Source organism: Bombus fervidus, chromosome 11 (assembly GCF_041682495.2).
Source record: "Bombus fervidus isolate BK054 chromosome 11, iyBomFerv1, whole genome shotgun sequence".
In the NCBI taxonomy this organism is placed as follows: Eukaryota; Metazoa; Arthropoda; class Insecta; order Hymenoptera; family Apidae; genus Bombus; species Bombus fervidus.
The window spans coordinates 132,898-159,030 of NC_091527.1; the positions used below are offsets into that span (position 1 = coordinate 132,898).

A 26,133-nucleotide genomic window follows, 5' to 3' on the forward strand; every position below is an offset into this window, starting at 1 on the left:
TTTCCTCGTTATAATCAGACTGACAAGGATAATCACAATTACGATTACGATTGTCATCACTATAACTATTTATCGAATCAAATCGTTAATTATTAATTACGTTACCCCTTTTGATTCATCGAGATTATCGTTTGCGCGACAGTACTATCTAAATGATAATGGAAGAAGACCCGGCGGAAAGGCACCAACACAAGTTTCGCGTTACGTGTAACGTAATTACTAAACACGTAGTCGGGTTCGCGTTTATATCATTCCTTTATCGTCTAAAATCCTTGACAAAACTTACGAATAAGAACAACATCGATCGTTAGTATCAAACTGCTAATACACGATATAGTATAAAAAAAAAAAAACAGTAAAGTAACGCCAACGAATAATTAATAAATAAACAAACACAGTCGAATAATACGAACAGATCGGTGTCTTGATCGACAGAACGAAATCGAGCAACTCGACGAACAACGATAAGATAACGATTCTTAATAATAACGATAAAAGAAAAAAGGAAAAGAAGAGGAAGAAAGTGAAACATAAAATGTCGTCGTATTTGCATCTAAAAGCAAAGATAAAAGATTATAAACGCGTCCCGATCGTTGGAAAAATTTACAACATTTTACATTAATACTTGGCTCTGGTTTCTCTAATTTTCTATACATCATTGCGTGCATTCGTACGCGCTCATACTCGTCGCAAGTCACACACGCACATACATACATACACGAAGGATTTCTGCTTCTGAATTGGCAGTCGTCAAAGCGTCGTTAATTAATCGATTAAGCACGATTAACTATGAGAAAAGAAGGCATTAAAAACGAACGAAAGTTGGAAAAAAGTTTCGAAAGTGCCCGGGCACCTTTAATTCCGATCGAAAGAAACGGGGCTCGTTCGGCCGCACGATTTTTCGTTTTTCATTAGCATAAAATAACAAAATCATATCAAATTTTATTTCCGTAGAACGCGGAAACCATAATGAGAGTAACGTGATTATTCGATTTAAAGGAAAACATATATATCGTCATTTCCCCTTCAACCTTTCGATCGATCTAACTCTTATACCTTTATTTTTAATTGCGTATATCGTACGTACACACACACACACACACACACACACACACACACACACACACACACACACACACACACACACACACACACACACACACACACACACACACACACACACACACACACACACACACACATATATAGACAAGTATTAAAAAATAAAACAAAAAATGATCGACGAAAAGTACTTTTCACGTTATTTTTCCACGCACAACTAAATCAACGTCTTTTTAAAAGTTTTGATTTTTTTTCTCTCTAACGCGATACAAACATGATTCTTCGCTCTCCTTTTTCTTCTTTTTTCTTTTTTTTCTTTTTCTCGAATACGAAAAGAACGAGTTCTTTCCTTCGTTTTCTTTTTTCTGTTTGTTATTTACAATATATATCTATAGTACACGCTACGCATTTTCCTCTTTTTACAACAGTTCGTTTAACGATTAATTAGTCTGTTAGTATTTGCTTCTGTTTCTTTATTCGTATGTTAAGCTTAAACGTTACTATACAAGAGCCTCTTGGTATTCTCCTTTATTTTTTATTTCACATCTTGATCGATATTCGTTAAATCCGTTCTTCGATTTTTCCCTTTCGTCCATAAAACCTGGATCTTTGTTCGTTTTTGTCTTAAACAAAAACTGGATTTAATTTGTCGCGCATCCCCTTCCTTCTACTTATACTCGCTTCGATAAGGTTTCGATATCTATATTTTTTTCCTATTATTTTCTACATCTAATTACATTTTCTCAGACTCGTCCGTATTCCTCTTTGCCTGTAACGTTTACAATTCTCGTACTCTCCTTCCTGCTTCTTACAGCCAAACGTTTTTCAAAATGTTTTCCAAAGTGTTTTTTTTTTTTCTTTTTCCAAAACACCGTCTGTTCGTGTTCTTCCTTTTCCTACTTCTATACGTCCATTCCCTTCGAGTCTTACATTCTTCCTAGATATTTCGTCGTATAACGCGATACACCGTTTTCTCTATCCGTTTAAATAACTCTTTTCTAGTTCCATCGATCTACTTCAACCGATTCCAACGAAGAATTCCAACTTGAACGAAGTCACTCGATCGGATACCTTTGTGCGATTACTGACCGTTCGTGAAAACGTTCTGGCGAATCTTTAGAGAACTAAAAGAGCGTTTCTTGCGACCAGGCCGGTGGACTGGTTGGTAACGGGGCCGGCGGTGGTCTATGCCTGAGCTCGATGGCTGGAGAACACGGTGGAGAACCGGGGCTACTTTGGCTGCTGGTGCTCGTAGAGACGGCCTGAGACCTGTTGATATATTCGTAACGACAGCTTTTTCCAAAATCGTTCCATGTAAATAAGTTCGAAACAAAAGACGAAAGTCGAAAGCTGATTAGAAAAAAGCGACGGAGAATGGATAAATTATTTCCGATTTGCGAAAGACGACGATATAAAAGGTAGTATGTAATCTTGTATTTATAAATAACGATATACGCGGTAGAAAGGATGAAAGAAGGAAGAAGAAAAGTTTTCAAGAATAACAACGTCGAACAGTTTGTCGTTTTATCGTTTTTATCGTGGAAAAATTGATTTTCAACGTTAACGCGCACGGAATTTTCTCGATTCCGCGTAACTATGCGATCAAATAGGTAGAACTAAACCGTAACCGTAACCGTAACCGTAACCGTAACCGTAACCGTAATCGTAATCGTAATCGTAACCGTAACCGGTTTGAACACCGTATACCGCTATATCGAAGACCATATTCGTCTTGGTATATAGCGTTAAAATTTGTTAATTTCAGTTTGGTTCGGTTAAGAGCGTCGTGGTAAAGACGGAGAGTCATCGACGTTTAGAAGCAACGAAGAAACAATCATTCGACTGGGTATACCTAGAAGTTTCAACAGCTGCGCTAATACTACGACAAGCTTGACAAGGTTTGCCTTCAGGCCGCCGTCTAGGGACACATCCGGAGCAACCATCCCACTTCTCGACCGTTTTCTTCTTTTTCGAGGGTACCCGAAGAAACCGTCGACAACTTGGCCCCGGTGCTTCGGAGTCGGTCGAGAACCCGGATACTTCATCCTCCGTGTCCAGACACTCTTCTTGCTCGTCGTTTCTTAGGAAGACCGAGTCGGAACCAAGCGACCTCGAATTATTCAAGCTACGGACGTACAAGCGTCGTTAAATTTATATCGTGTAATCAATTTTCGTTTATCGTCGTTTAGTAGCATTCTCGTACGACTAGAAAAATTCGATACTACGAGAGTAGTGAGAGTAGTGAGAGTAGTGAGAGTAGTAGTAGTAGTAGTAGTAGTAGTAGTAGTAGTAGTAGTAGTAGTAGTAGTAGTAGTAGTAGCAAGTAAAGTAAAAGATGATAAAAAAAAAAAAAAAAAAAACGTTTCGTTGGAAAATAAAGCTGTGCCGGATACCTTTTGTAGCCCACTGTACAGCGAACAAAATGCGAGAATACCTTGTGCGTTACGTACAACGAATCACGCGTGTAAAAATATTTTCGTAAACAAAAAGCCGGAAAAAGCGTGGCAAAATATTATTCGTTTATCCGACGCGTTACAACGATATTTTCAAATTATTTATACAAGTTTGTACGTTAACAACCTTGAGTCTGGTTCCGGAGGATCGACACTGCCCATGGAAGCCAACGGTGCTCTTTTACCGCTAGTCGCCGTCATCATCGCCTCGTTCGCGTAAAGACCTGCTTCGCTCGTGCACGGGGAAAGCTCCGGGGTTGGTTGAATTACCTACAAATAAATTATCAAACGATTTACGACAACGAACGACGTACTTGCTCGTTCGTTTCAAATTATAGTATTATCGTATGTTATTATCGTATTGTCCGTAATAATAAACATCATAATTCAAGAAGACAGCGTAAAAGTAATCTTTTAACGCTTAAGATCAATTCGAATTTTCATTTCACGCTGCGAATCAAAGTGGAAATCTTGCGTCAACGGACGAAACGTTAAGATTCGAACGAACGTTTGTCAGTGGACAAACTAGCAATTACCTGAATATCGATGGGATAATAGAGATCCCAGGGTTCATCGTGGGCAGCGTATTTCGTGGAGAGCGTAGGGTGAAGCGGCAAACACGGTACCGGCATCGCAGACCCTCTTCTCTCGAGGTAACTACTCCCGGTGCTGCTACACGTCACCGAACTGCATCTTCTTTGTTCTTCGGGAAGCGGCAAATTCGGCTGCTTCGTTGGTGGTGTCAACAGAGCCTCGTAGCCACCGCCAACCGACGCAAAACGTGGCCCGATTTTTGGCAAATGAGATTGCGACACCTTTAACCGTAATACGTCGTCATCGTATCGTCATCGTTCTTTCTTTCAGGCGATTCTACGATATATTCGAAATCTTCTATCCGCGGAATAAATTATCGCCAATTATCGTTATAGGCCGTAACTTGAGAAATTTTGTATCTTAAAAATCGGACGTACGTATATGTGATCGAGCGTCATACTCGTAGAGCGACAACTCGACTCTCATAACATTAGATTATATCTAAATATATCGTCGCGACCAGAAGCAAAGTATAATAGAAACCGTCTATCTTCCGACTTATCGTGCAACGCACAAAAATATCCGTTCGATATAATTAATAAGCACAATTACACCTATAATTCAGCGTAATCTCAGATTACACGGAATTACGACGAGCTTATAATCGCCGGACGTTACGATTACAAATATCCCGATAAAGATCGGTTTAATTCGACGAACGAGTATAGAGACCGACCTCGACGCAAAGAGATCTTCTAGGGCCGTGATCCGGTCTAGGTGGTAATCTGGAAATGGCTTCGAGAGCGGCTGCGAGGGCTCTTTCTTCGGCTTCTGCTTCGGCTACCGCTGCGGCTGCAGCTGCGGTCAGTCTCGGATCCTCCAACTGCTTGCTCGATTTACACCTATCCCACATACCACCCTCCTTTTACCCTTCTTCTCTCATTTACACCCTTTCCGTCTATATAAAAACAACTTTACTCGCGTACTTTCATCGTCTATCTCGAGAAGCAAAAATCATATTCGAGCCCGAACGTTCGACCCCCGTCGAAACACGGCGTTTCTTTTCCTCGAAATTGCTAGAAATATTTTTAGAAACGTTCGATCAAAAAATTTGACGTTAAAACGCGTTGAAAGCGTCGCGAACTGACTTGCCTGAAAGTCGGGGTAAACGTTTTCGAAAATTTTGCGATCTATCGTGTATATTATATATATATATATGTTATATGTATGTATATATATATATACATATATTGGAAAGTGCAAATCCGATCGAGCTTCGTAGATATTTAAACATCTGTGAAAGCTGATAAGAGGAGATGATTTTGTCGAAACACGCGGACGTGAATTTTCACAAATTTATACGATATTCCGTGCTGAATCTCCAACAACTTGTCCCGAGTGAGTTCGAACTCTAAAATTAGTCTTGGTATATAATAACGCGGTAAAAAAAAGGGAAGATGGGTAACAGCGGAGAGAAAAAGAACTCACCTGCTTTTATAAACAAGCAGAAGGATCATAAGACCGAAAAAACCACCGAGAGTCGCTGCGATTCTCACCCCGGTCATAACATCGTAAGTTTTGTAAAATTCGATTTTCAGTTGCTCCCGCTCGCTGAGGGTCGACGTGGCTTCCGGCAGGAACGTCGTCGAGTCCATCCTCCTCGTCGTCGCGTTGCTCGCGTTCACGTTGCTGCCTACGACACTCCCCATATCTGCACACACACGTACAACTCTCGATTCTTATTAAATATTTTCTTTGCTCGTTCAGGCCTTCGTGACTCGATTCTTCGATTCACGCATCTATACGTAGAATAGCCTACGAATTTAAGAGCGTGATCGACCAACGATACGCCTCACAGAAATCCCACGATTCAAACTCTATGTTACCTTTATATTATCAACCAAACGAATGTACACCGTGCGCAATTAATACCTTCTTTTATCGCGGCGTAGAAAGTTTTTGCAAATCGACCTGAAACAATTAATTCGGTTTTTTAATTTACATAGATTTTCGCTGCTCGACGGCTGAATTTCTAGAGCGTCGTCGTCTTATTAAAAAAAAATATACTTTCTTTCTGTCTTAAGAACGCTTAATTACGAATTGTCAAATTCTTATCGTATTCCTATCGTACAGGGAATAATTTGGCAAAAGATTTATTTTTAAACGAAAATGATTAAATCGTAAAAAAGATTAAGTCGTAAACGTACGAGCGGAAAGAAAAATTATACAAGCATAGCGAGATTATCTATGTTACGGATAGAATCCTTTCGACGATTACGTCGTTTGTCACGAAAATACATAAAACTAAGACGGCATTTTGCCATAAAGTCGGATTTGAGCGGTGAAAAGGAAAAGTACCGCGACCCTTTGACACAGTTCTCCGCGTACGAATGGTTGCGCGAACATAGTTATACGAGATGTATGGACATGCTCGCTTGAAAATAAATCCCGGTAAAAAGAGCGAATCGACCGTAAGTTTCAGAACGTTTCTTGCTACGTTCTTGCCCAACGAAGGTGACATCGTTCCGAAGAATACTTTTAGAAATATCTGCGTATATTGTTCGAATCGAGTTGCACACGTCCAATAGAAAATACTGCAAATCGCGTAGAAAGCGTGCCATCGTTCTGAATAGGACGCGATCAACTTTGATCATCGACCGATATTTCGAAAAGCTATTTTTCACCATTTCCACTTTCAGCTATTTCGTATTAAAGTACTTTTTTCTTTTTCTTTTCTTTTTTTTCTTTTTCACGGGCGAAACGAGTTATCGGGCAAACGATTTGTAGAATAAATGAGAAAGTACGAGGAGAGAATTAATTAAAACGAAATTAGTTGAAACGGTGACGAATGTGATCGAGCTCGACGGCATTCCTTGTAACAACGATGGAAAATAAATTTTCCATCTACCGGACGTGGCTGGTTGTCGAATCGAAGCAAAAGCATCGTGACCACGTGCTACTGGTTGGAAAAAGTCGCGGCTATCGAATTCCACTGATAATCGATAACGCGGAACTTTCTATAGGGGTGTCCTACCTCGAGAACAGAGAGAACAAAGGACGGAGAACGCGACATCTTTTTTAGCAGGTTTTCCATCCTACGAAAGCTTTCGGCTTTGAAATGAAATGAAATTTGAAATGAAACGAAATCCCGTCAATTACTTTATGATCGATTCCCCTCGTTACGAATAAACGTTAAAAACGTTTAAAAATGACGACGTTCGCGGTTTCTTATATCGTTTCTAAACGCAACGAAAAACAAAATTCCAGCCGATATAATATATATATATATCCTATAAAATACGAATTCATCTATCGCTTTGTTGTTCGAATAGGACGCGTATGGAAAGCGCGTGTCGCAAAAACGAATAGAATATTTCGCAGTAGAGTATCGGTGTAAAAGCGGCGAGTGGTCCGGCTCGGCTCAGAGCCATACCAGTATTCTACTCGAACCACACGCCAAGGTTCTGGATATTGATTTCGAGCTGAGAGAATCGATGGAGCCTGTCTTACGACGTCTCGATAAGTCCTGTCACTGATAACGTTTCGCCGTTCCACGCACAGACCTATTCGCGAGAGGCCGATTTCCAAAACCACTCTGTAGACACGCACAGACATCGTCGATGTACAAAACACGCACAGGCTAGGCTATATAAACGTGCGAAAACAAAGATGAAACATCTGGTAAAGATTTAATCCAGAAATAACTCGATAACGTGGAATCGTTCAAGAACAATTTGTTATTTATTCCCATCCATAATTCATCGCGTTCTTTTTAGCTATTATTACGATCGTTCGATACGAGAATGTTTGTTTTGATAAAAAATTGTACGCCAACCCACGTTCCCCGATCGGTCGTTACGGGACTGAACAATTACTTGCAAAAGGGGCGAAGAAACACGGAGGAAACCGAACCGTTTGATAACGAAAGAGAGAAGAATCCGACAAAGTTTGCAGTTTGCGGATAGAAAAAATACGGCCGGCCGAGAGAGAGAGAGAGAGAGAGAGAGAGAGAGAGAGAGAGAGAGAGAGAGAGAGAGAGAGAAAAGAAGCGGAACGAGTAGTTCTTTGGACGCGTTCAACGAAACGGAATTAGCGGTGAACTCGGCCGAAATTCCGAGATTTCGCTTAGGAAGCATCGAATAAGCGGGTTAATAGGTCGATTTAAGCGAACGGGGACGACAACCTGTGGCTGGTGTGCGGTAACCCTCGAGGATCCTACCTTACGAAATCCTCCGACAGCTTTAAACCTATTTACCGTTAGCATCGATAACAAGCGAGTCCCTTCGAGACGATCGTCGTACGAATTTTACCACGATAGAAGAAAGAATCGAGTCTCCGTTAAGCGTCGATCGTCCAAATTATCGACCATTCGAACTACCGTATTTGCTATGATATCGTGCGCGATCTCTGACCGCCTATCATATTCGATTCTCGTGCTACAAAGAAAAGGTAGAAAATTGATCGAGCTATGCTTCATTTTGAAATTAATAAGTCGTTCGTTTAACGTTGTTACTTCGAGGTAATTAATTTCGTCTCTTTACGGAAAGTTTTACTAAAAAAAAAAAAAAAAAAAAAAAAAAAGAAAAAAGAAAATTGATGAAAACACCCGTTGAAACGAAATCTTTAAATCACTATGTTCCATCGGAAGCTTGTTTTTTCGTCGTGAAAAATGAATCGCAAGCAGCAAAAGAGGGAAACTAGACTCCAACTTCGGTAGCGACGAAGAATCCCTTTTCATCGTGTTCTTCCTTTCCTTTGAAGAGAAACTGCAACTCGAACTCGTCTCGTTAAACGTACAACACGGTATCTTTCATCGCGAGATCGATGTCTGTTATTTTCACCCGAACTTTTGTCGTTACGCAACAACGCAAAGGGCCTGTAAAATTATACGACCGCGTGTAAAGCGCAAGTACTTACACGTTCGTTGGCTCAACGACTTAACGAGAGTGCCCGCATTACAGATAGACGATGGACTTGCCTTTAACTTACGCTGCTACGTCATTTACTTTCTCTTCGACGTTACGCGATTTAAACGTAAACCAACGGGAAATTCGCGAAACATTTCGTCCGATTCGAATAAATTTCAAGTTCTGTGCTTTCGATTATCCGATAATTTTGACAAAATTCTGAGAAAAAGAGAAAGAGAAAGGACGGGAGAAAGGTAGAAAGGACGATTAGAGGAGGATTCGAGCAATAAAAAATTAAAAGGCTTATTTTGGAGAATTTAAAGGTAATTCGGGACAACGTCGAGCAGTTTATCGAACGAGCAGCTATTTTTCGCGTTATCGCGTTAATACATCAAGACGCGAATTCAATCGACGCGGAATGTAACATTTATCGATACGCGAAACAAGCAACGCGTATACGAGCACGTGTTATTTCCGTGCACGTTTCAACTGCACGTCGCTTTTTGAAGCACAGTATTTTACCGTTTGGCGGAAAGTAGCACAAATCGTAGTTATCGAACTAGCTGCATTTCACGCGGTATAAATACTCTTATCTTAATCGCTACGATACTGTACGTCCAACGACCGAACAACCTACCCTATAGTTACGTTGAAAAGTAGCGTGAAAGAAAAATCGTCAAACTTCATTCGGAAATGCTTTGCGGTTCTGTAAAAAGGCATCGCTTTACTTTGAATATTTGTCATTACTCTATGGAATCGAGCGTCCGGTCGGACAACGCTTTATTTTCTCACAAATAAGCAAGCGTCCGAGATGGATAAATTGTCTTTTCGATCGATGAATCTCATCGCCGTGACCAAGACAGCGTTCCTCCCGTAAGTCGAACCTACGTATTTCATATTATATTTCTCTGCGAACGTAGTACGGTGGTGGTGGTAGAAGCGGGTGGGTAGCTTCTTCGGGACAACCATCGACACATCCCACTTTCCAACCGCAGACCGTATATACGAGTGAAATTCGCGTCTATCCAGCGGAAACGACCAAATTGATAACCGACGCAACACGTACACGTCCAACAACTCTGACAAACTCAATTTATGAAATTGAGCCGCATCGGCGATACACAACCATCCCAGACGTAGTAGATATACTCGTGATCGAATTATGGTCGATGGGACGAACGAATATAGTTACGATCTTAATTATAAGATCAACGGTACACGTCGAAACAAAATGTTCGACCGATTTGCGAGAAACAGAAGGGGTTTAGATCCCGTTCAAGAGAGCGTACGAGCAAACCGTACCTCGGCATACATTTTGTTGCATCGTTTGCAACGTCGGTACAATTCTAAAATTATTTGTTACGACTAGCTCGAACGTAACGTTTCACGCGCGCGTAATTCACATATTCGTTCGATCGATCGTTTACGAAACTCTCGTTGATATAAAAAAAAAAAAAAAAAAAAAGAAGAAAAAGAAAGAAAAAGAACGAAATTGAATAGATTCGAAAGGTATAAGATTCTACATAGATAATATCTTTGCGTAGATATGGACATGGATGTCGACAAGCGGATGATATCAGGAGATCGAGACTGGGCGACATCGGGACGAACGTAAAAAGGTAAACGACGCGAACGCGATCATCCTGTACTCGAACCTATAAAGATATCGTTCCTTTTCTATCACGACCGAGAGAATTGACAGTAAATGGCAAAAACCATTTATTTCTCGTTATATCGATCTTTTACCCTTCGCATCGATTCGGTATACGTACGTACGACTCTGAAGCCCTGTTACGTCGATCGTTGGCATCGTTTCGGATAAGAATCGGTACGACCGCGCTACGTTTCTATACACCGATATACGTAACGATACCGTGGCGTCCCTTAACCTTGGTAATCGTCTTGGTAGCAAAGACCGAGCGCAATTCGTAAAACGATGGAGAAAGAAATCGTCCTTTTCTGCGCGATGGACAAAAGGGGTCGTGTCGGAGGGGAATCGATATGGGGCAGGTAGGCGGTCGAAGGCATTTCAACTTGGAGTTGGAGAGAGGGTAGACGGAGGAGAACTCGTCGGGGTGGTTGAGCTGGCAGGGGAGCCAGGTATCGATTGCAGGCTGCAAGAGGAGAAAGAACCCCTCCCGTTGCTCCATGCCCTCTTTCCAGCCCACGCACTACGGGTCACCGGGTCAAAGCTCACGGCCGGCTCACTGTTGCTTCTGCCTTTTCTCGTCGCTGTTTCGATAGTACGATGTTCTCGCCGTGCACCTCGCAGCAAATAGAAAGAAGCGGCGTCGCGATTTTCGCTTAAAACCGCCAAGAAATTCCGCCACGCTCTCTCGCCACCTGTCCTTATTTACTCGTTGACTCGTCGCTCCGCGTTCACTATGAAAATCGTCTTGTTTCACCTTCGTACGACTAGATATTCTAGACTAGATATTCGCTAGATATTTCCCGCGAAACGATTACAGCGAAAATACGTAATCTAATTACTTAATGGATCGCCGCTCGTCGTCGTTGCCGCTGGTTTAGTACGAGAACTTATCAGTTGGACGTCGCACGATGTTGACAATTATTCGCGCCTTGCTTTAGAAACTTACGTGCAAGACCACCGTTGACTCCTTTTGAAGTTTCTAATCCATTAGCGGTAATTTGTTTACGCTTCGACAGGCGATGACGTATACAGATGATCGATAGCAGGATTTCTATATTTTCTTGGTAGATCGATTCGTTGAATCGCTTTTACGCGTTTCCTGTAATCGCGTAGGAATACAAAGATATCGATATTTATCGGTAAGACCTTACAATTTTCGCGTTTCTTCTAATTTCCTTTAAGGGTAAAAGGAGATTAATTTCGACTACGAATATCTGTTCCGTTTGAAAAAGAAGAAACCTTTGAAACCGAGCGATCGTGGATTAATATAAAATGGTGAAGAGTAACGAGCGAACGAAAGACGAAAGAAAATAGGAGTCATTATTAGGAAGCTGAGAGAGAGAGAGAGAGATACACGGTTGGTGCTTGAAAAGTTCATATTCGGGACTGATCGTACTTCCGGTGACCGCATCCTTCTCGGTATCATTTACGCTCTCCGTCGCTTTCATCTCGCTACTCTTCCAACCCGGTCCTTTCTTTTTACGTTTCAAACGCCCGATAACCGATAGCGATATTTCAGCAACGTTTCCAATCTTCCACGATCGAGAGAAACCGATGACCGGTTGAATCGCTAGATTTTCCCAGCCATCGACTCGGTGAAGGCCGAATGCCGAACTTTCGCAACAACTATACGCGAAACGATAACGCGGTGCAATCTGTTTTTCTCGTTTTTGCAAACTTGGTCGCCAGAATCCAATTTTCCAGTTAACCTGACCCAACAAAATCTACCTCTACAGACACGATTTCGTTCTCGCTGATAAAATATACAAAAATATCGTTACTCGTGCTAACGTAACACGATACTCGTATTCAGACTGACCAGTGATACCGGTATTTCCATCTCGCTACATCGACATCGGACAATTCTCATCCATACGTATATCGCGGAGAGTTACGAGGTCTTCGTATCGAGCACCGCGAGTTCACCTACTTTCTCATATCGTGAAACGCGATCGCCCTTCGACGTTCGAAAGTCGCCGAAATCGAGCAGAGACGCTGTGACCCGTAACGTCTCTGTTTCTCGATACTCTATAAAAGGAAAGTGGAAAAAAAAAAAAAAAAAAAAAAAAAAACAGCACCACCTAGGTCGAAACGAGACGCCATAGACTTTCGATTTACCAATACGATGGCGCGCGACCGTGCGAATCGATTGGAAAGGAATAGTAGCGAGACCGTGGAAACTAAAGCCACGGGAGTCGGTAAATCACGATCGTCGAGTATCGCGAAGCTTGGTTGTCGGCTGATCCTTGAATATTCGTTATCGTTTCGACAGGAGCCAGGCTCGAGCTCCAGGGACGACCGAACGTTTCTGGAGTGGTGTGCACTCGAGTATAATTAGATGTCCCAGTTTACACGGCATCTCATTATGGAATCCATTCTGCCAGCCACAAAAGCTACGATACGTGCTTACATCGGCCGCCTTCCGTTCTCCACCCACTCGATAATAAGCTCGCCGCCTTATCGAAATTAACCATCTGCCTCGTTGCGCTTCTTGTATTTCACCCGCCCAACCATTTCAAACACGATCGAACGAGCGCCCCTTCGTTTCTTCTTAATCCTTTTCCTTCTGCCTCGCCCCTTTTCAACGCACGCCCGCTTATCCACGCTCGCTTACCGTTTTCACAGTAACAACGTAATATCCTTTCAAAATTACGTACCAACGGACCGACGATATTTCATCCCCTGCCACGCGACAAAATGCTTGGCAATTATAACGATCGAACGTGTTGTATCCTCGGCTCTTTCGAGTCTCCAGCTACAGATACGATAACGTTAATTATTTACATATAATTGGTTATATTAATTATCGATGTGATTACGTTACGTGAAATAGATTAGAGCTTCGATCGATCGTTGACACTTGCTTTTAACGTATCGTCCATAAGGTTTCAAGCAAACAATTAATATTTTTTTCTTTCTTTCTTTCTTTTTTCTTTCTTTTTTTTTTTTTTTTTTTTTTTTACGTTGATTCAAGAAGAAGATTAGCTGGCATTAGACGCGACGTTTTTGCTTTCATAGGTTTCGTCCGTTGAGTATTCGTAAGTATGTACGTATACCGTAACGATTATCTTACTGTAAATCGACCAAGGTGCCCATATAAATACTTAGGAGCGACAGTGTACATCGATCTTTCGTTGAAAGCGTATACATCGGCTATTTAGACGTAGCTCGAGCGTTAATTTTGGATTAGCTCTAATACGCGTGATGCTTCCATAAGGATAGAGAAATTACTAATCGACGGACCGAGGACCGCACACACCTAAACGAAGATTATAAGAATCGATCGCGTGCTTCAACCGGTAAAAACACCGACTTTTCGCTTTCCACTTGTTGTGCGAACTGTTACTCGGTCTTTCGTAACGTCACGTACACGAATCGTCAAATATAAAATTATTTCGTGAAAGATGACGGTAATCGATTCGAAGGATGATTTTAACGAAAAGATCATCTCCTCGAGTTGTACCTCGAACAATCGATGCAATCGGACGATCGTAGAGGTATTAGTTATACGTTTTCGTTATTAACGAAAAAATCCACAACGAATGCAATACGATACTCGAAAGACAAATTGTGCCAATAAAATTTTCCAACCGTTATTAAATTGGATTGAAGTTTACCGGATCCAGAGACAGAGGTTCTCTTCTCCGAAAAGAATGAAACTTAACAAAGCGACGGGGCAATCGACTTTCGAAAATTCGAAAACGCGAAAATGCTTTAAAACGCGTCAGAGTGTCTTTCTCGTTCGTTTTGCCAGCGATATATAATACGATATAACGATTGTATAATACGTTTGATATCGATGTATCCAGCAAAGAGGCAGGGGCCTCGTAGAGGGTGGAATCCGGTGTAATTAGTAGTTCACGCTTGACCTATTAAAAAACTTGTCCATTCGCATTGCTACGAGAGCCATTGTGCGCCGGGCTCGTCAAAATAATCAGCTGCGATCAGCCTTGTTCGTCGTTGAACCGAATTCTCTATCCATCGATTCGGCCAACGCCTCTGATTAATATCATTTAACCATATTCAATTTCTCGCTATTCGTTACGCGATTAAGCTACGCACATTTTTAAGCAAACTCGTATTTTGCGTCTAGACGGAAATTTAATCTCTATCTTGGACAAGAAATTTTATCTCTCGTGAACAACGTTTCGGAGATTGGATCAAAGTCCAGCGTATTTTTAATTCGATGAAATCCCATGTTTCGTAAAGGCTGATTAATTAACCGCATCGTCGTTCCATGGAAACATACGATAGCTATACCGATGAAACAGCATAATCGACGGGGGTTTCGAATCGAATCGCACGATCGCCGTTCCAGCAATCACGGCATCCAGCAAGATCGAATTGGTAAGACGAAGAAAAATAATTTGCCGCGAGACAAATACGTAGCCCGATACTACAGCCCTTTCGCGCAAGAGTTTCGCTGCTCCCTGGAATTTTGTCTTACTCGAGGAAAGATAGCCAGAGCGCGCGAATCGAGCCCGGTGCCGCTTCAAAGTAGCTCAAGGTTCGCCTCTTAAGACTGCAGCATCGTGTTATAGCTAAACCATTTGTACGAGAAAGAGAAAGAAAACGAATTATTTTGAGTGGAAAGTTGGCCCGGCGAATCTTAAACGACCGCTCGAGGATAGCAAAGAGCCCGATTAAACCGAACCCGAAGAAAGAGAACGGGAGAAAAGGGTAAAAAGAAAAACACGGTATGTATCGTGTAACGTCTCGAAACGTCTCGGAAACGTCTCGAGTACCTAGAGAATTTTGTTTTCGCGGAGGTAAACGCTCGAAATAAATTGTCCAGAAAATACGATTTCCTTGCTTCGCCGACACTCAACCAAATTCCCCCCGTTTAATTCTTTCGCGTTTCCTTGTTATTTTTGACGGAAAGCCGTCGGAAACTATCGCGAAACTCGATGCGACTTGGTCCCGATAAATCGTCATCGATCGGAAGCGAGATCGATCGATTCGACGGATATGGAAATGTTCACCGCGCAACGGCAAAAGCCGTGCTACGTGGAAAATTCGTAGGAGAAAAATATGCCTTAGATAGGCAACCATTTGTAACGTCAATGATCCAAGGTCACGCGTAGAATCCATCAGAGGAATAGGAGTTGAAATTCAACGAGACGAATTTAGACTGCGGCCTTCGGCTCGGATTCACCTCCGATGTAACCGTACAAGTTCGATCAGCCGAACGCTGCTCGATTCCTTCGACTATTATTTTAATCGCGTTTTTCGTTCAAACGCGAACGCCACAGACTTATCCTCGAATTCGATATTTCATTAAACCAACGATCAACAAATTATACAAGATTAACGCTATTATACGGACAGTGACCTGCCTTCGACAGAATTTCATTTCACGTTTTCACGGTAATTTCTACTTTATTAATTGTTTCAATCGTTGGTTACCCGGTCGTAATAACCATTCTTTCTCTATGTACTCTAACGGTATTGAAACGGGTGCGGAGGGAAAGGGGAGAGAGAAAAAAAAAAAAAGAAGAAAGAAGAAAGAAAAAGGAATCAAACGACGTGTCTGTATCTTTTCTTAGTTGTCCGTTCTCCGTTTGTATCTTGAAACGTCGTTACACTCGGTAATTTCTGACGGAATTTCAAGAAATTTAAGTTGCCCGAACTAGAGGATTTCATCGTTTTTAACTGCCCGAATCGTCGTTTATCGTCGTCTCGATCGATAAGCGCTCGAAGAATGATTCGCAGCGATGAAAGCGACGCAGAAAAACGAACCAGGTTGCGAGAAAACAAGTTTCGTAACGAGATCGTATATTCCATAGCTTACTTCGTTTCCGAAATTTCGTCGGTAGTCTGGCGAGCGTCAAGGCCTCGAGCATAAACAATTCGATTAGGTCAAGATTCGCTTGGCCGATTTTTATCCCGTGAAAAGAATTTATCCCTCTGCGTGTACGCGAAGCGCTCTACGTTCGAATCGCAAACGGTGATGTTCCGCGTCGTCGCTTGCAACGTCCGTGTGGCCTTTATAGCATTTCCCGCGTTTCCTATACCTCTCGTAACGTACAATTTCGCCACTCGATAGAAAGTTTGAAACGATACGGCTATTACGCAGCATCGTTTAATTTAATTCGCCTATCGTTTAACGAGAGCGAGCGTTGTTTCTTGTAATAACCAGAGTCGTTAGTAACGTTCGAGCGACTCTAACTTCTCGTAGTTTGGTAATCGCGATAACGCCGACTCGGGCAAAACACGTGGTGAAAAATTGTGTTGGAGGAACGTGGTAGAAGGTAGCTGCTGTGTAACGAGAAATTGCGTCACGTTGTCAGAGAATATAGAGGTAGGGGCAAAAGCAAGTGGAAAATATAGAATAAAACGTCGACTCGTCGAAATAAATCTTACTCGTGAAACGTTGTCGAATGTAATTTGCTCTTAACGTTCGGTACGACCATTCTCGAACGTTTTCGAAGGAAAAACGAGAACGTTCGACGCGAAACGTTGGAAAAAGATCGGTGGCAAATTTATACACCGCGCAAACGCAAACGAAGCAAGCGCTTGATAAACACACGATGACGGATCATCGTTGGTTTTCGAGTCGTAAGATTTGTTTCGTTTATTCGAAAATTCCCTTCTTCCCTCGGGAGAAATTGTCGAAAAAGTTGAAACGACGATTGATAGGAAAATTTACCTCTATCGATGGACGCAGGGGTCGGCATCGTTGCGACGATAGAGAGGATATCAGTGGCAGTGATATCGTAGACTCGAACGAGCCTCCTTGTCCACTTCCTCCTCCTCTTCCTCCTCCTCTTCTTCGTCTTCCTCTTCTTCCTCGTCCTCCTCGTCTTCGTCTTCAGGACGAGGCACGGATCTAGTGGTCATCTCCGTCTTACCCACGGCCGCGAGGAGTTCATCCTTACCACGCCCGATAACACCTACCCTCTCGAACAAACGCGTAAACAAAACGTTTTCAACACATCCATTAAAACAACGGTGGAAATAATGCGATCGATCGTGAAAGATAATCCGAGCGGACGATATCCGCCGACGAACGGTGAATCGCAAGAGATTCGAAAAAAGCTGGTTATTTATAGATTTGTACAAGTTTGCCAATTGCACGGGAATTTCGAAATTCCTTGCCGTTAGAAAACTTTTTCAAATTTTTCAAATTTCAAAACCAGTGGCGTGCTAGTTGGAGAGTTGGAAAGTTACTGCCGGCGATTCGATGGTTGATGCTTCGGCGGAAAACATTTCGAACGTTCGGAGGGATCGAACGATCGACGGAGAAGAGACGTAGCTCAGCGAAATCGAGTAATTCTCTTTAAACGACGAGATCGTTCAAAGAGACAGCTTGGTTCGTTCGCGTTTGTTAAACTCGGCACGGTCGTGAAATAAATACGTGAAACACGATAAAGTGTACGTACCGCTGGCTCAACTCGATTGCCTAACGCGTAAAGTAGAAGTAAGTCGAGTAAGATAATCGTATAAGCGAATGAATCGTAAAGCGGACCACCTTGCACCACCACCTTTGACCACATTTTCCCTTTGATCGAATCAGTTTATACCTGTAATGTTCGTACTCGAGAAATTGGAGATTTTGTCGAACACGTTTTACGGCATAGGTACGATTCGTTGAAACGATAAACGAAATATAAGATAGAGCGTATCTGCTCAAGGAAGAAAGCTTTTAACCTGTGTGCTTGGCGTGGTAAAAGTTTCCGGTCGAACGGATCTTTTACTTTATAGTCGGAAAAGCGACGTTTCGTCCAACAATTTTATCCAAAGTTACACGGTCCACGGCGAAAATATTTCGATATTTTACCATATAAAACGACCGAGTCTATCCGGCTGGAAATACTCGCTGTGTCGCTGCCGTACCGTACCGCTCGTGTACCGGTGCAATTTGAAATTTCCGTAAATTTCATTTCTTCGGTTTGCCGCGCGTGCCCCGTTTATGATACTGTCCGCTCTAACTAACTGACAACTGATAAGGCGTTTTTACAAAACAGAACTCGAACAGTTTGCGGATAAAAGGTGTAAAGATAGGGGCGATTCGTTGCCGTAGTTGTTCGACGAAGAGCTGGAGTGGATAATTGATAATAACCAATCGACAGGTTCCGATGATATTTATGGAGCACTCTCCCAGGCGGCATGCACGCACTTCCTTCCTGTACACCTTTAACGCTCGCCGTATCACTCGTTATTTCGATACGTTAACATTCGTTGTGTATTTCTCCTTTGCGACAAACGATACAAAATTTCAACGTCTAACGCTGTCGCGATCGAACGATCGAATGGAATCGAAATTTCCTATCCACGTCGATATTAAAGTCAACGATTAAAGGTAATCGCAACGGCGAAACATCTTCTATCGTATATATTATTTCCTAGCAATTTTACCGTACGCGTTACACCGTACGCGTAGCTCAAATTACTGTAACGTAAATATAACAACAGCCATCGATTTAACTTGTACGAGGAAATAACATTTCTGTAAGATCGAATCAAGCTCGATCGCGCCTTGATACGACGCTACCTCGCATACCTCCGATTCATTGCTGCGCTGCATTCGTTCTATTCTCTATTTTAATGGTTATCAAATTTAAACGTGAAATTTTTCAACGATCGCACGTTATCCGAACGTTCGATTCACGCTGATTTTAACGCCGCCTCCCGTTCCATTCCATTCCATTTCCTACGACTTCTTTAAAACTCCATAGACTACCGCGTAATTCATACAATTTTCCATATAACTATAACTATAACCATAACTATATATAAAACAATAGAAACCAAGGAAAAAGGAAAATATACGAATACCAAAGCCTATCGAAAGATATTAAAATCGAACATTAAAATTAGTCCGCGTAATTTAGAACGTTCGACCGTGACAAAGGCGTAGTAGTTCGCGCCAGTGTATCGTTAATAAGGACAGCGGTAAAGGACACGCCGAGAACCGAATACCTCGTGTTCCGCACTCCGCGCTCTAGAGCACTCGAGCGGAGGCCAAGAGCCCTGAAACGTATCGCTGCTAATTTCTTTCAAAGAGAAACACGTCCTCGGTGAACAGGAGGCTCTCCGCCCTCGGACGTTGGTAACGTCTATACAGCTGAAACACGTATTTCGGTCTGGGTCTCGGTCTCGGTCTCGGTCTTCGTCCGAATATCACGTCCGCTTTGGTCCTCCTTTAAATCTCTAAATCCGTTGTTCGGTCGCGGTGTTCGAAACAGCTCGGAAAACACCGACGATTCTCTCATTCGTTCGAGATTCGCTTCTTCGGGTTGTCGCGAAAATAATTCAAAGGACTAGGACGTGATTTATCTTGTGTCTCCGAGATCGTGTCACGAGGCGGACCATCTAATCGCGAGTAACTCTGATCGAGGCTCTTCGATCTCGAAAGTGAAAGATCTTGAAATTCCAAGGTCGCATTACGAAAAGCGAAAAATTCGCCAATACAAATTTCCAAGATCCGGGGATTCCGCGATTCTTCCATTTCGAGATTAAAAAGATTTCTTCGTCGCTTAACGCGTTGACTGCCACCATTGAATTTTATATATCGTATTTCCCTCCGACAGTCGCAACCAGGATATATCACGCCGTAACCTTTAATTTTTCAACAAAGTATCGCGTTTGGGCGCCTTTTCTTCGACCATGTTGTCCGAGTCATTCACCTTGTCGACAATTTCTTGCTCCAAGAGATTCGCTTTATCTCGATCGTTCCAAGATTTAGCGTGGATCGCCCACCATGGCCAGTCAACGTGTTAACACGCAAATTTTCTTCACGCGTCTACTTGCTATCGTCCGGTTGAAAGCTATCGGATCGTTTTTAAAAACTCACCTCAAGTTTCACGACTGCCTCTTGTCTTCGTCACTGAGAAGGCGACCATCTCCGCAACGTATCTCTTCTTTGTTCGCAACTTTTCCTCTCTAGGAACCTCCTTCGACCAACATCTCGCCACGCTTGCATGCGCATATTACTCTTTTCCCCAACTATGCCGTTGCTTCTCCTTCTTATCACATTTCAATCGTCACTGTACGGATCACCAGACCGATTCAGAGTTTGCTTCTACCACAGAGTCAGTTCTCTTCGCAGCATCTTTTTCTCTCCATTTTACGCTCCATTCCCGTACGATCCGCGTCCTTATACATTCTTCAATCGTCGTTCACTTCATCGCGCTTCTCCTAGATTTCTGTTTCAACCGTGTCAAATGTTACTCGACACGATCATACACGGCGGAAATTTCCCAGCAATTGTTCGTAAACACGACGAGCAACGTACAAATTCTAAACGGCAAATGTAGTTGCACGCGTCAAATCGAAGCAAATTGTATTTAAATTGTCTATACGAATGTTCAATTTCTATCGAGAAACGTGTCCGCGCAGTGTGACCGATGTTTAAACGGATGAAACAATTCCTGATGTTTTTAATCATTTCTACCTTAACGATATTCGCTATATCGACGATCTTCTAAAGCTAAAAGAATTACCGCTACGAAGTAGGTATAAGAAATTAAATGAAAATCATTCCAAGCTTTCGAGGTAGTAGTTTCTCTGTAAGGAGGACGCCACCACCGAATTTACCATTATACTCTCATTACCGAAATACTCATTCGCCGAACTACCATGTCCCTTATCTCTTTCTTTCTTTCTTTCTTTCTTTCTTTTTCTCTCTTTTTTCTTTTATCGTTATCCCTGTTAATCCTGCAATACCGATAAATACGTATCAATGATACTACGAAAATCACTCGAATCTAAGAAATATCGTATATATCTTTCTTCGAAATATATTTTGATTTTTCGAAAATTCCTCCATTTTCAACTTTTTGAGAAAAAAATAACGATCGTTACTAAATCGATTAAAAGAAGAAACTTTCTCAAATTTTATAGTTTCCGATCCTTCTGACGCGTACGAATCTTTTTTATTAACGTAAAAATACTTTCGATAAAAATACACATACGTTTGTATATTTATATTTAAATGTATATCACGTTCGTTAGACGGGTAATAACTCGTTGATAATATCGATTAGAATACTCGTAACGAATCACGTTTGGTAATTTCGACGATTCAGTTTCCCTTTATCTTTATCTTTATACGATCCAACACGATCAACGTCGGTATCGTTGATTAAGAATTGGAAGACCAACTATTCGAATAATTAGAAACGTATAAACTATCGATGATTGATTACGACGATTATTCGAAATATATAGAATTTATAATGCATGAAATATTTTACCGATATGAAAATGAAGATAAAATAGGTGGCGTAAAGTGTTAGGAGCCATTTCGTCGGAAACTATTCAAGATACCAACCAAATTCTTCTTTCATCCCCGCAGACTCCGGCTAACGTTCTCCTCGTTTCTTCGAAATAAAACGAGGCGTAAATTCTTTTACCTACCTCCCTCGGGGACAACCCTTTTTTTCCCAAATAAGTATATCGATCGATATTTATGTATTATACAACGCCTTTGATAATTACAATAGGCATTTAATACTACAAATTGTAATAACGATATCTATCGTTCGTAGATATTTAATATATCGCTTCTTTGTAACAAAAACGTTCGAAAATGCAGAAACTTGTGTAGCGTTTAAATTATTTTTATCGCTTTTTGTCGCTTTTTGTCGCTTTTTGTCAAACTTTGATGTAGCAAAAGTACTGTACGTGAGAATAGTACATGTCCGCGCTGTACATCCATTGTCTTGGCGAAAATAAATTATACGTACTTGGCTTGCAAGTGAGTACCGTTGAAAACAGATGCTTCGATAAATTCCAACGATAAAATTGAAAAGACATCTTGTCTTTCGTTAAAATATAATATACTTCGCTAAAACGTAAAGTTTCGCAACGCGCAACATTCAAAATATCCTGCCTTTTTCATTCGAGTTTATTGTACTTTACAACACGTGGAATATTAAAATTCAGAATTTCAGAAAATGCAACGTTTTTAAGCCATTTACATTTTTCACTACAACTTCTGTATCTTATTCAAGCTATCCTACCTTTCTTTCGCTAAAACGTACCACGCTTTACAACACATAGAATATTAAGACTTCAAACTTTTTAAAATACAATGTTCAAAGTGTATAGCGTGTAAATACTTTTTCCACTAGAATCTGCTATATTTTATTCACCATGTTCCATTCTCTTCCATTAAAATTTCCTATACTACTCCTACTTTATGGTATACACGAAATGAACAAATTTTCGTATTTCAAAAAATGCAACGTTCAAATTATATATTTTTTTTTCATTGGAATTTATTTATTTTATTTCCTATCATATAAGACATCGAAATCTAAAATTCCCCAAAGCGCGATACTTTAGATGATTTAAAGTGTCATCAAGCGCCAACATTAAGAAACGATATCCAGCAGAAAGGAAATTTTAAAATACCATTAGACCAACTACTATCTGTGTCTTCTCAGCGTGTTGTAGAGGCGCGCGCGCGCCTCTGTGTCTGTACACACATGTCATAAATTTTATTCCCTTTATGCGCATGCCGTGTACAATCCTTATTACGTTTCGTGCATGATTCCGCACGAAACGAACGACTAAGCATTTCTGTAATATGTAAATAAATCTATAAGATAATTCGAATAATAATATATCGCGCCGTTTTACCTGACAATCGGATATCAAACACGCGACGATTTACGTTCAAGGAAATAACAGAACACGGTGATGACTCAGGAAATTGAACTCGCCTTTCAACACTCTTAGGAAATTTTTATGTACATACGCATATACGAAATATCTTTAAATCTGATAAACACCGTTACGGGATACGGCTATCGTGATTATATTGACAAACTTTGAAACGAGTCTGAAAATAATAGAAAAATTATAAGATATTTATTGGAAGTACACACTTGGCAAAAATCGTCAAAATATTCCAACAGTCCATTGATTATTCGCTATGTTAGTAAGTCAAAATATTTAACGAGATCGTCTTTAACGCCAACTCTATGTGTTTAAGCCTATTAGTCAGCCTGTATATTGTATACTAATTTTTCCATTAAGCGTATGCTTACGATAAATGTCTTACAACATTTATGTACATTTTTCGATTGTCTTCAATTCGATGTACGCAATTATAATGACGATAATCGTGTCTCGTTACAGTACAGTGCTAAACGAAATTTCAAAAAGCTTTATGTAATACACACGATATACTGATAAAAGTTTTCTAGGGATTTTTATACTTTCGTGAAAAGCCACTTGCATTAATCAAACTCGCGTCTCGAATCACCGATATAACCTTATCTTTTGACATTTCGTGCAGTGAAAATGTCATGAAAAAGTCGTCTGCCCCGTTCATGGCGGTTAAAAGGACAAAAAGAACAAGAAAAGAACATGAGAAAATGGAGACACGAACTTTCTCTTTCCCTTTTAAATAACCGCAGCATAGAAAGCTTCGTGAAACGTATGTATGTAGTTAAAAGGAGGTAAAAAAATGTTGACGAGGCAAAAAACAGGATAACAGAGTAACAACGGTGTCGTGCAATATTCCAGAAACGTTTAGTTTGTTACACGGCTATTCAATAATCAATAACTCAAAAAAATCACCACCGTATGTCAGATTGCACTATCATGAATCAACCGATCTACAACCTTCGCTATAATCTCAACTTTGGCGGTTAAATGCTTCTAAAAACACCCTGTCCCTATCCATATATTATATACGCGTACGTACGTTTCTCATAAGTCTCTATATACGTGCCTGCCTTTATGTATACATATATCGTACGCGCATATATATATATATATCTCCATATATCCATATATATACACCTATTTATTTCCATTGAAGCGTATAGTATAGAAAGTATAGGAAGAAATGATTTAAACGATAAATGAAATCAATCGATCTCGATTCTCTTAACAAAATAGTGAAAACTAAACGACGAATCGATTTATCGTTTGCATTATTCTCTACAGTCAATTGTTTATCTATCCAATACATCCTAATCTTTGTTCTAACTCTTGTAGAATGTTAACTACAATAAATTACCTTTATCAATTCGTTATACGTGCTTCATAAATTTCTTCGGGTTGTTCGATTTAAACATTAACGATTTTATACAAGAATGGTAATCGCTTTAGTACTTATTGGATATTTACGTTCCATTAAATCATTAAGTCATTATTTGTTCTTACAGTATTAAATTAATCGGACAAGCGAACACACACTACGATATTAATTACAGCGAGTAGGAATCTATCGCATTTTCTCTCTTGTCAATTACGATTCATAACCTTTCGTCAAATGTTTCGTCAAACGTACATGAATTTCATATCCTACAGCGTCAAACGATCATCTTCCATTTATGATAATACATTAGCTAATATACACGATATACATACATACATACATACAGTGTACATATATACATTTTCAATTTTACATGTTCATACGTACCTTGGAACACACATTCGTATCGACAATATATATATATATATATATATATATATTCGCAACAAATATATCGCACAATCATGAACAGAATATCACGCACAGGAATATTATAAGAAAAAAGAAAACAGACCGGATGATACAAAAAGGGAAAGAGAGAGAGAGAGAGATGAACAACCACTTTACCACAACATATTCACGGCATAAGCTCGCGCGGCCTACTGAAATATCAGAATCAGAAGGCATGCGTTGCCCTGACGGCTGGCTTCCCCCTCTAGATTCGATCCCCCACTAAGGGTAACTCACCCCCACTAGGGTTGTCAGCAGAAATGTATGTTTGAAAGACTAAAAATAGGCTTGAGTGAACTGATTTTCTAGGGATGGAAATCATTGTGAAATGATAAAATTGTGACGATAAGGATACCGATCTTCCCAATATTATTTATATGATGAAATAAATGAAATAGTTCATCGTGTATATGTACACATATATTATTCAATGATCGAACGTAACCAAAAGTAATTCATCTGTGTATCTAAAAGTAATCAATGTTATATAGTTTATTCGTTGAACATTCGAATCATTGTACAAGTTGTTGTGTCAATGGTAAAAATATTTCCACTCAATTGCTTCGTGTTCTCCATTATGTGTTGGCATAAGTATAAGCTGGTTGAAGATAAAAGTAATACCTCGTGTAATACAAATCGTTACTTGGTTCACATTTATGTCAAATAATAAATATCTTTCAAATTAAATAACTTATTATTGATATCGAATAAGTTCATTTTTTTTTTTTTTTTTTTTTTTTTTGCCTATAAATATAGTAAATACTCTTTTACTTTTCCTATGAATCCCAAAACAGTTAATCACCGTCAGACTTTTACAAACTGAAAAGTTTTTCATAATAATTTTGACTTTGGTTTGTATCAAAGTACATATACACACACACACACACACACACACGCACACACAAATCAAACTACAAATTATTAGTACATATTTTATTTATTAGATAGAAAATATTTTGATTAAATAGTATTCTTTCACTTATATAATGTCATTTGATACACACCCGCACACACAAATATATTAATAAATAAAATATTGTATACTATTATACCTCTTTGGTGGTATATAAAATACTT

The 26,133-nt window shown here is 40.4% G+C and overlaps 1 protein-coding gene across 8 annotated transcripts; it reads right to left on the reverse strand.

Moving 5' to 3' along the window:
* Window positions 1-1,117: 1,117 nt before the first annotated feature.
* Window positions 1,118-25,530, reverse strand: LOC139992249 (uncharacterized). Of its 8 annotated transcripts, none has more exons than XM_072012926.1 (10): window positions 24,994-25,521; window positions 20,404-20,755; window positions 17,257-17,500; window positions 5,982-6,020; window positions 5,538-5,760; window positions 4,786-4,951; window positions 4,052-4,330; window positions 3,643-3,785; window positions 2,915-3,187; window positions 1,118-2,331 (listed from the first exon to the last, which is right to left on the reverse strand). In XM_072012926.1, exons 3-10 carry the CDS (start codon window positions 17,282-17,284, stop codon window positions 2,187-2,189), a joined length of 1,296 nt encoding a protein of 431 aa, XP_071869027.1. In that variant the 5' UTR covers window positions 17,285-17,500; window positions 20,404-20,755; window positions 24,994-25,521; the 3' UTR covers window positions 1,118-2,186. The 8 variants fall into 8 exon arrangements, with proteins under 8 accessions (XP_071869027.1, XP_071869028.1, XP_071869030.1 ...); XM_072012927.1 differs by having other exon boundaries at window positions 17,257-17,507; XM_072012929.1 differs by lacking the exon at window positions 17,257-17,500 and having other exon boundaries at window positions 24,994-25,519.
* Between the last annotated feature and the right edge of the window lie 603 nt (window positions 25,531-26,133).